The 12,182-nt window shown below is 37.1% G+C and overlaps 1 protein-coding gene across 1 annotated transcript in view; it reads right to left on the bottom strand.

Moving 5' to 3' along the window:
- LOC150089685 (tolloid-like protein 1) overlaps nucleotides 1–12,182 on the bottom strand; it is a 272,573-nt gene that overhangs the window by 253,409 nt on the left and 6,982 nt on the right. Inside the window, exon 2 of the mRNA XM_090389593.1 lies at nucleotides 28–377. Within this exon, the coding sequence (XP_090245719.1) occupies nucleotides 28–277 (250 nt within the window). The 5' untranslated portion in view covers nucleotides 278–377. The remainder of the gene's footprint in view (nucleotides 1–27; nucleotides 378–12,182) is intronic.

Here is a 12,182-nt window from a genome sequence, read left to right as displayed (position 1 = left end):
TGTTATAAACGACAAAAATTGCCTTACCTGACTTACAAGGATCCAAGTAAATATCATCTGATACTTTATGGGGAAACTTTATGTTTTGAAGTTCTTCAATAGAAAAATTTCGTGCTTCACATGTACAACACGATAATAAAATAATAGTCAGGCACAACAGTTCTTGGAGGGCTGCTAGTATTCCGCTTGCTGGTCGCCTTTGACAAGTCTGATATGACTTTATATTTTGGGGGTGAATCGTAATCACTAAAACTTGTATAGTTCTTGCTCTCGGCATTTTGGAGGTATGGGTTCCTGTTTGGTGCTATGCGTTCCTATCGACATTCAACTTCACTATTGCCTATTAATGTAGACTATAGTCATCGCAGTAGAAGCAGCTGGAAGTGAGAGAAAGAAAAAAGGTCTGATTATAGAAGTTATTTTTATTAGGTTGGCAAATATAAAAAAACACATGAAGTTAATATTCTATGACAAAGATTGGGGTAATGCACACTACTGAAAATCAACAGATTGTCCTACCATCCAGGGGTATGCTGTCAATTTGCTGACAAGAGGATCCCTCGAGAAAAAGTTCAGCTCAGGATCGTCACCGATTAAAATAGTACCGAAAAGTTTAACAAACTTTTGGGGATTATCTGAACTGCTTACCCGTGTTACTATACCGATGCTTGGATGTAACTTTTCAGATCTTCATTCAGGCAGTGAATGGGGGTAAAAATCTTATATTGTCGATAGTTAGCCCATTTACTGAGGGTTGAACAGGAAAGAGAGATGGAGTATGAAATGAAACTGCATAGTTAAACACTGTTTCATGTCACCTTTATGTTGTATATTTTTTAATAAGCCATGACAACGTGACTTACGCATTCAAGTCAATATGGCCGTCTGATATATAAAAGGGCCACATACACTATCCTATAACATATACTGAAAAGTGATAGTTAATTCCAGAGGTCATATGACAGGTAGATGGCGGCAACAGTTAAAAGTAGTATATAAAAAGTATGCGCGCTCAAGGTGACAGTTAGATGGGACGAGAAAAGGAACTAGATCCTTTCACAAGGGGTGTAATAGCAGATTATCACAAACGTGTTCATTTTCATGCAGCAGAAAGAATGGGCCACCTGAAACTGTTCGAAACATCGTACACCAGAAGATAACGCAGCAATTTATCCCTATTTAGGTAAGCCACTAGGAGAACCAGAACATGTTAACAGTTGAAACGGATAATGAGATGAAATATAAAAGTCACCCTTAGCGATTTGACTCGATAGACAGTTGACAAAAATGGAATAATTGTAGGAATAACAACCATCAAAAAATCATTTCATGAAACCTGTTACCAGCACTACATATCGCTGCCTCTTTATTTTTTTCTGGCCGAGTATATTTTTTTATACTCCTGGCATTACATAGGGTGAAAGGAGTTCAAGATAAAAAGAATACTAGAGCTTTAACCATGATTATTGGACCACGCGGATCGTAGTGCAAAAATTGCAAGCATTCTGCTTTGCTGCAACAGCAGAATAGGACGAGTGATGAATCACGCTACGCTCTCCTAGCATCAGATGAGCCTACTCGAATGTGGCGTATGCTTAAAGAATGATTTCAACCAGATTGTATAATAAAAATAGTAAAGGTCGTTGGTGGTGGCGGTAAGAACTTGTTTTACTTAGTTTAGATTTGGCTCACTGGTTGCCATCGATGGAGCCATGATTTCAACTGTCTATTGTGACATTCCAGACAGTTTTATCTAATCTACGTTCTGAACAGTCATTGGAAAAGGGCTGTATTTGTGTCGAAAGAACGATGTTCTGTGTTATAAAACATAGTATCAGGACTGAATCTAAACGTGAGGCCCTAATCTACTTAAAATTGCTTTTGTGTGAATGTGACAAGAAAGAGAGAAATCGCAAGGGAGAAAGAGCATTATAAAAAGACACTGGCCACTGAGGCATAATCTACCGCCGGGTTCGAAAAATACAGATCAGACTAAAATAATTTCCTGTTAGATTTTTGAGATTAGGTACAAAAATCTCGTAAATCTGTTTGTGGGAAAGCTTCCATCTGTCTAATTTCAACTGCGCGATGTGGCCACCACCTTCATTTTATATTATTAACACCAATCTAGAAACAAAATTGCTCACATGATTCTTAAGATGTTTTGGGTCAATATTGAAACCCTTTTTCCAACTGTGTGTTTCAATTCCAATAAATTCGAATACTGGAATTTATATGTAGTCTTTCAAGACAGCCCCGTAGTCAAAATTCGCAGAAATTTGAGTCGCAGCTTTTCAGAGGCCATTTAATATCAAAGCTCCGACCAATGAGATTATTGTCGAATGCTTTTTCAGAAGACTCGATGTACAATATTTCGAGAGAAATGAAATGGCTTCGCATCTTCTTGGAATATGGTTTCTGCAAAGTTGTCCCATTCACCTAATTCAGACAAAGGACGCTTGACAGCATCCTGGTATATCCTTTCCCAGATATTGTAACGTTTTCGAATAGCCCCCGTTAACTTCGCTCTCAAAGAAGTATACAGCAATAAAAAGTTGCTATTGTTAAAGCCACACGATTATTAACTTTCTCACCACGATACAGTAACTTTTTTGACACAACTGTGGGTATTGACCAGTAGTATCAAGAGTCATCATAGATCCCAGGATAAATATTCTCACTGGGCCCACCTTTCCTCTACAATTTCCTCTGTTCCTTCTAGATACAAACAGTCCACACGATGACTTGGTCTGTAGCAGTTAATCCGATTCCCCCACCCCAGGTATTGACAGCACTATGAAGGTAGAGAAGACCTCTCTGTATATAACACATTAGTTTGCCATTATGGAATTTCGTATAATCTTGATAAATGTTAGCAAAATCCACCCTGTCCATGTGATCATTTGAAGCTATTGGTTGAATATATCTGAAATGTTAATGTTACACACATGTAGTCTTAATATTTGCTTCTTGACTTTCAAAACCGTTCTCAGAGGTCGAGTGACCATCCTTGGTACAGAAAAATAACTAAACTTAATATTGAAGCAATTTCTTGATAAGATTGGGGTATTTTTTAGCTGTTTCAGCTTCGACGTCTATGGCTGCCATTAACAGTTCCCGTCCTCTTAAATTTTTTAATGAGGGAAATAAGTACTTTCGTGGAGCATGGACCGAAACTCTTTACTCTCGCTCTTCAATAGGCTTTAAGACACTCCAAGGCAGAAGAATCATTATTTACAATAACAAATGATAATGTTAACGCTTTATCGTTACCATAGTCATTTTAGAGCGATTGAATAGCAGTTCATCATCTAGATTTCTTTATATAAGTGCTGCTTCCGTAAAATTTGCATTTATGGATTGTACATGATGATTAGCCGATAGCTGATATCAACACAAAAACATCTAAAATTCATCATGGAACGTTATTGTATTAGTTTCCAGCTCGCAAAAAAAAAAAAAAAAAAAAAAAAATTGGCTACTGCTTCAAGTTTATTTGCAAAAATTCTTACTCTTAGAGAAAGCTCCAGAAAGACCCTGTGCAGGATCTCAGGTCATCACTTTAACATTGGATGAAAAGCTTGAATGACAGTGAAGTACGTTTTTGAAACTAAAACTCTTTTAGCTTTAGTTCTAAAAAATGTTGGAATTTCTTGTGAAATTTCAAAATGATCGTTGAAAACTATTATATTTCAGCGAAAAGCAAGAAGAAAGATTTCAAAAAGGACATTAAAGTAAAGATCAACGAAGATGGGATATCGACACGATAGCTGATTATTAAGTAGCCATTGCTGGTCACTGAAACGCCACGTGACCAGCAAAACAAAAACAAACTAAAGAAACATCCATTTTCAGGAACACCCCGACTTACATAAGGGTTGCGTTCCCCGGAACGCTACGTAAATCGGAATTTCCCACATGCTTGTGCAGCACTCTCAACCGTGCTCGCTGAATTAATTGAATCAAAAAAGAAATGTTTGACGAACATGTAAATAGAATTATTTATTGTATTTACTCAATTTTTATCTCATGCGCTGGAAAAATCACAAAACGTGCAATTTAAAAAATTATAAAATTACAAAAAAAGAGAGGAGACAGGCATAACGTTTTACGTTTTACCTCTCGGGCATCGTTGCCAGAATCGACGTCTTCAGTTGATAAGTACGCCGCTGCGGAGGTTGAGGGGTGTGGAGATTTAGAAGGGGTGGGCTGCTCAACCTTACGAAAGAACATATTAATGGATGACTGGATGGTGGCTTTTTTATTCTCATCGTAGATTTCTTTGTAGCAAGCAAGCATATCATTCACCCCCTCTGTTAACTTTTAAGAATCGTTCGCTGTCAGGATCCATCTTCTCAAACCTCGCCATTGCCGATGCCATTTCACGAAATGCATCTCTCTCTCTCTCTCTCTCTCTCTCTCTCTCTCTCTGGTGATAAAGCGTCTGCAAGTCAATAAGTTCTTTGTTAGATAATTCCTTCTCTTCTTCCTCTATTAACTCCTCCACGTCTTTGGCATCAACCTCCAACTGAAATAGCTTGGCAACCTTTACAATCTTATCTGTAACCTCTTCATATGATTCGTCTTTTTCAAATCCTTGGAAGCCTTTTACGTGCCTTGGGCATATTTTCTTCCATGCGCCATTTAAACAACTTTTAGTAATTTCCGCCCAGGCCTTATTCATTTTTAAGATGGCGTGGTAAATATTGTAAGATTTCCAAATCTCTTAACGTAAAATTTTTCTCGTCGTCTACTGCAGACAATATCTGAGCAAATGTTGTGCATAAATAGTATGCTTTTAAATTCGAAATAACACCCTGATCTATAGGTTGGATGAGTGAAGTAGTGTTTGGCGTAGAAATATGACTCTCACGTTCGAATTGAAACCATCTCGATGCGCAGGATATCCAGGAGCATTATCTAATAGATGCAAAATCTTGAAAGGAACATCGTTGTCTTTACAATATTTTTCAACCTAGGGAATGAAGCAGCATTTAAACCAATCCTCAGAGAGGTATATTGTTATCCATGCTCTCTGTGTCGATCGGAAATGCACGGGTAGGGTGGCTTTATTGATGCCCTTAAATTCACGAGGATTTCCAGAATGGTTCACAAGCAGTGGTTTTATTTTGTAATCTCCTGCTGCATTAGTCCCAAGCAAGAGCGTGGCCCTATCTTTTGACGCCTTGAAACATGGCATTGTATTTTCTTCTTTGGAAATGTATATTAGATCCGGCATATTTTTCCAATACAGAGCAATCTCGTTAACGTTAAAAATTTGCTGCGTTGAATCGGCACTGGCGAATTTACAGCATACTTTAACGTTGTGGACACCAGCGCGATGCTTGAACCTATTAAACCACCCGTTGCTTGCCACGAACTTCGCCGTACTTATCTTTAATATCTTTATAAATATTTGTTGCTTTTGCTTGAATGGTCATTAGACTCAGACTCAGGGGCAATCGCTTCTGAATCTGATTTTCCATCCATATTATTAATAGCTTTTCCATCTTCGATATAGCACCTGAACGCTGTTTTGTGATCACTGTTGATCTTAAGTGCGTTTATCCTTTGACATTTTCTTTTATACGCTCACTGTCCCTTAAAATAGTATTCACTGTTGAAGCAGCGAGACCTAATTCCCTTGCAATAGATGACAAACTTTGTCCTGCTTCGTACTTCTTAATGATTTTCATCTTCATTTCTAAATCAATTTTGTTTCGTTTCCTAGCACTACCACCACTTGCACTTTCCGTCGGTCGCTTTCCCTTCATCATTGTAATACTTGTTGCTTTTTTGTGCATATCAAATATGTTTTTATATGATTGAAGATTTTAGTGAAGGAGAACACATTTCACCATAATAGCATAAAAACCCACATAATTGCAGTTATCGGTATTATCGCAAATGCAATAAGATGGAGTTTACTACCAGTTTATAATTAGATGCACTAACAGAAAAATCCAATAAACCGGAAAGTGTAAATTGTTTTTATAGTTTTTTGGTCGTGAACTCCAGAAACGTGCTTTAGAATTTGGCGTTCAAAATTGATTCTTATAACGCATAAGTAGTGCAATTTCCATTATAAATATGACCTTTTAGAGAGATAAATAGCTTATTTATATAAAATGAAATTTTCAACTTCCACGGACTTGGAACGAAATACAAAAAAAAAAAAAAAAAAAAAACCAATGTGTAATTGGGTTCACATTGCGATATTTTCACGATACCTCCATTTATTCCTACGGGATGCAAAATACGTTTTCACGATTTTTTTTTTTTTCTTTTTTCTTGCACTGGCCGGCAAAAACTTCCGTAAAGTCGAATTTCCGTAAGTCGAGGAGTTCCTGTAATTTCATTAATTCATGAAGTTTTCTTGACTTTGTGAGTTAATGAGATTCACCTAAAATCTGTGTCCAAGTATATTCTTTTACTTTACAAGCGGAATTAATTAAAATGAACCTTTGTCATAATTAGAAATGATTCAAATTCCCAAAGTGTAATATAATCAAATATATTGATTATATTTATTAGAGAAAACCTCCAACTTGATAGAACGGTAAAACAGACGGTATGCAATTTTGGAAATTAACAGTGCAGAATTGTGGAAAGTAAGTGGTGTGTGTGTGTGTGTGTGTGTGTGTGTGTGTGTGTGTGTGTGTGTGTGTGTGTGTGTGTGTGTGTGTGATAACTGTAAGTAAATAAATAATGGAAAAGGATTGGAGTGAAAAAGAAAAAGAAATATATTGGGTATTACGGACCAGGGACACTGCTTAGGCAAACGAACCCTACGACCATAATGTATAAATAGTAATAGATTGAAAGTGTATAGGAGAAGGCTGTTACTATAGAATCTATGGTATACATGAGAAGTTAATTCTTTAATTTCATTATTTTCATTTAGTTAATATTCATTAACTTCTCATGTATACCGTAGATTCTATAGTTGCAACCTTCTGCTATACACTCTCAATATATTACTATATATAATATCACCGGCCGTAAGGCCAAAAGAACTTATAAAGACTAAGATAGCTTGTGTTGAAATTGCCATACCTTAGAAATACATTGCCATACCTTAGAAATAAACATATAATATAAAATACAATAATGATTATGTAGCTAATTATTGATATATAGATACATTGAATGGAACTTTATAATTTTTTTTTTATACTCCGAGACGATCGCAGTCACGGGCTTCAGCAGTCACGGGCTTGAACTCGGAGCACCCGCGCGCCTGACCACTCGGCTACGGCGGCCTCTCTCAAGGGCTAACCCCATTCAATATATCCCATCAATAATTAGCAAGGCTATCTCTTTCTGATTGATATCTGCCTGTTTAACTAGGTGCAATTAATAAATATAAAGGCGATTTTTGTTAAACTTTAAATTTAACAGCAAACAGGCAAGATAGATAGATAACTTTGAAGCAAACAAGATAGATAGATAGATAGCAAACAGGCCCGATAGATAGCTTTGAAACGAATATACCAGAATATAATACAGAAAATAGAGGACCAACCATAATTTACATATCAGTTGTGGTGATATTATTTAATTTATATTTGTGCAAAAGAAAGCTAGTATAACTGTAAGTAAATAAATAAAGAATGGAAAAGGATTGGAGTGAAAAAGAAACAGAAATATATTAGGTATTATGGACCAGGGACACTGCTTCGGCAAATGAACCCTATGACCATAATGTATAAATAGTGAGAGATTGAAAGTGTATAGGAGAAAGTTGTGAGAAGTACAAGGCTGACATTAGAAGAAAGGAAGTAAGGATAAGTATAGTAATACTTAAGTAAGGATAAGCATAGTACCTCAATTTCCCTCGAATTGCTCTATCCCTTGTAGTCATACCAGGATCCCTTACTAAAGGGTCGGGAAGTTACGCTCCCGGTATTTCCCAAGTACCATTATATAAAGTTATTTTCTTTACGTTTCACTTTTTGCTATCTAACCCTAAATTTTTATACCTCAAGATCTGTTAGAGCAATTCGAGGGAAACTGAGGTACTATTACTATACTTATCCTTACTTCCTTTCTCCTTATGTCAGCACTAGCTTTCTTTTGCACAAATATAAATTAAATAATATCACCACAACTGATATGGAAATTATGGTTGGCCCTCTATTTTCTGTATATTCGTTTCAAAGCTATCTGTCGGGCTAGCTGTTATCTTGCTTGTTTGCTGTTAAGTTTAAAGTTTAGCAAAAATCGCCTTTACGTTTATTAATTGGACCTAGTTAAACAGGCAGATAGCATTCAGAAACAGATAGCCTTACTAATTATTGATGGGATATATTGAATGGGGTTAGCCCTTGAAAAAGTTCCATTCAATGTATCTATATATATCAATAATTAGCTACATAATCATTATTGTATTCTATATTATATATTTATATTATATTATCGCTAATTATATGTTTATTTCTAGGGCATGGCAATGAAGACCAACACAGGCTATCTTAGTCTTTATAAGTTCTTTTGGCCTTACGGCCGGTAGTATACTGTTATGCCTATGTTTTAATACACTTTCAGTACCTATATAGTACATATTATATTCTTACTATAGTAATTAGATTACAGACTGATGTAATATTCAATCTACTATTGATGGTATTAATCTGATCTGACATAACTTTTACGTTTATACCAAATTTTCATAATAGGTTATATATATATATATATATATATATAATTTTTTTTTCTGGTTTCCCGTTGTTGTTGTTGGTCTTATGGTCATCCTTCAGCCGTATTGTATTGTGTTAGCGGGTTATGCCGGTACACTTGTGTGTTTGATCGATTCACATGTTGTGTGACCTGAAAAACACTTAAAAAAAATTCATGGGGGAAAACACTACTTCCTGTACCTGAGATCCAGTTGAGAATTTAAGAATTTCTCCAGTCTCCGATGGGATTCGAACTCCTTTTCCAAAGAGTGACAAGTAGTGATATTGTCTTTTATATTTTCTCAAAGGACCTGATTTCCAGACCAGTAGAATGTAACACAAAACAGGTGCGTTTCACATACCACCTTTGATATCAACCTAAAAAGACATTATCTCTTCAGTCGTATTGTAGTTGAAAGTTAATGATACGACTCAAGATAGCGTTAATATAGACGAATAATTGATCAGAATATATAAATGAACCAAAATGTATAATTTCGCCAGTGGACAGATTCAATAAAAATTATATTTGCTTCTTTCAGAAAGATTTTTCGAGCGATCCTAAATTAATATCGATATAATAGAAACTCTTTATTTCTTTTCTTGTATATTTAGCCATTACTGGATGAAGAATAGTCCAATTGAAAGAGAATGGGCCTGTAGCACTGGTTTCCATTGTTTAGAAGAAGAAGAGAATACAGCAGAGCCAGTGGAAGCAGTAACTAACTAAATTTAATAAGTTTTAATACGACAAGTAGCTTTCGGAGTAACGAACTCCTTCTTCAGCAAGTACGTACAGAAATACAAACATGACATAAATTTTTAGAAATGGAATAAATCATACTAAATATGCTGTACATGATCAAATGACTGGGAGAGCGCGTACATGAGCACTAGTGCTCAGTCGTTCACTAAGCCAAATCAGGCGATTGTTGTTGGTGCGCGGCGCGCATATGGGATTGCTGCCAGCGTTTGTCGAGTTTCAACACTAACCCCAAAATCGGGTGTAGTCTTGTACCTCTACTGCGGTTTAAAACTTAGTGACAGCTGGATATATTTAGGGACTCTAACCACAGGCGGTGATAGTAGTGTCGGAATTGATCGATCACCTCACTATCGCGCCTGGGGTTGAGGCCATGATGAGTTGATCAGAAATGTTCTGAGATTGAAGAATGTTCATTGTCGCCCAGGCGGATGGATCTGTCATGTTCTGCGAGGCGGTCTTGAAGACGTCTAGCGCTTTCCCCTATGTGGCAGCTGCCACAATCGTGGAAAGTAATCCGGTATACAATACCGCTGCGTAAGAGGGGGAGCGATGGGCGTTTTTAATCTCGAGACCAGAGATCGTAGACTCCTGCCAGGAAGTTGTATGCATTTCATGCGGTACTCACGCAGGATGTTAGAAATCTGGTCTGAAACGCCCGGGTAATACGGAATATAAGCAGTAGGTACACTGTCACTGTCGCGAGGGCCTCGGACGAGTTGCAAGTTCTTGTGCTTGTAGTAAGCACCAGTCTAACACGGGGGGGCTGGGTAACCACCATTGGTGAGGTCAGCTTTTGCTCTAGAAACCTGGGTGCGCCTGGCTTCCTCTGAGCTGGAATGGCTCGAAGCTCGAGAAAGTAGAGTGCATGCCGTGCTCTTTAGATGACAAGGGGCATGGGCTGACCTGTAGTTCGTGAATTAGCCGCAGCACATTGGTTTCCGGTATACTGATGTTTCCAGACGAGAGCCCACTCGCCTCACCAAAACATTTAGGAAGTCCAACAGGCCGTCGTATGTGCCAGACAGCTTTTAGAGAATGACCCCAGCCTATCAGATAGAACATCACTATCTACGGAAGATATCTGTGCAGCCCTTAACCTGCGTTTGTCAGGCAGTGTCATCACACTTGATGATTCTCTCTACAAACAGATACACGGTACGACTATGGGCGCCCCTGTCAGCTCTGTCATTGCCAACATCGCAATGGAGGAGTTTAAGGAACGCATATTCCTGAATCCGCCGGTACCAATCATCATGTGGTGTAGGTATGTGGATGATATTTTCACCGTCATCCCCCGAGGTTCAGATGCGCCGCTATTAGAGTACCCAACTCCAAACTTTTTCTATCTAAATACAGTTTGTTTAGCGTTAGATTACCATCTGTTTTGTTTCTCTATAGTTTCAAATTGTTGTTTGAGATGTGAAGTTTACGTGTATTTAGCAGTAAGAATGGATTTAAGAAAATTGGTTGATATCAAATTTCCCTTCAAGAAATTTGATATGAACCATTTTTATCAAATTTAAAATTGATAACAATGAAAGTATGTTTTCGCATTAATTGCCAAGAAAAATTCGGATTCTAACCAAATTTTCAACGTAAAGTCTGTTGGCCCCTGGGATGGTTCTAAGTTCAATTTCGATTTCATAGCATTCCATCCCCAGTTCTTCCTACAGAAATATTACTATAAATTTTGAGCAGAAGCTATGGATCCATTTCAGAATTTCAATGCTTACTTAGAATATTTTAGGAACCTTCGTAACGAATATTCATCGATGCGTTCACTTCTTTTGTTATAAATCATGAATTATTACTATTTGCTATCGTACCTGAAATGTATTGCATTGCGTAAATTTGCTAGCTTGTTTCTCTTTTGCCGTTTGCTGCTGTCTTATTAACTTCTACAAAACCAATATGATCTTTCCATACTGTCCTTGAAGTCTACCACTCAAAGCGGCCACTGATGTTTCTTAATCGTTCTCATCAGCCTTGGTATACTGGTAATGAAAAGTTTTTTTTTTTTTCTTTTTCACATGCGTTACCTGAACTTTGTCCATTAACTGTTAAATACCCATATTAAAACATGTCTGTTCCCGCTGAATAACCTGGACAACACTCATTTATGTGATATAACTGAAGGATATTGAGATAAAATAACCCCAGGGGCTCACATCTGGTGAGTACGGGCTTGGCACACCCAGGGTCCTGAGCTGGATATCATCATTCTTTTCTTTCTTGGTGATTTCCTTCTACTTCTGATTCTTGTTCTTTCCCCCCCCTCTCTCTCTCTCAGGGTAATTCAAAAAAAAATTTTTTTTTGGCTGGTGCAGCATAAGCCTCAGGCTTCCTTGCACCTTATGGCTAATAATAATAATAATAATAAAAGATGTACGAAATACATTAAGGAGCTGGCAGAACATATTGACGCATCGAATATATGACAAGGAACGATTATCCGCAAAGATAGGTGCCCATCTTGTTCAAAAACGTTGTATATAGAGCTTGGATAATTCTAAATTGACGGGGGTGGCATCAAAATACTTCGAATTATCCAATTCCTCCCTCCTTTTTACTAAGCATCTCAAATAAGCAGGGAATTTACCTTTGCCTAAATCTTGCACAGTATGAATTTCGCGAATGTGATTCGTATTGGAAAATTAGCACAGCGATGCTTATCTTTTATTATAAGCCATTGTTTTTTATGATTTCAAAAATGCAAAAATAAATAATTTCTTTTTTTT

Source organism: Mastigoproctus giganteus, chromosome 2 (genome assembly GCF_048544385.1).
Source record: "Mastigoproctus giganteus isolate SK-2022 chromosome 2, ASM4854438v1, whole genome shotgun sequence".
Lineage (NCBI taxonomy): Eukaryota > Metazoa > Arthropoda > Arachnida > Uropygi > Thelyphonidae > Mastigoproctus > Mastigoproctus giganteus.
This window is presented reverse-complemented; position numbering and strand designations above follow the sequence as displayed.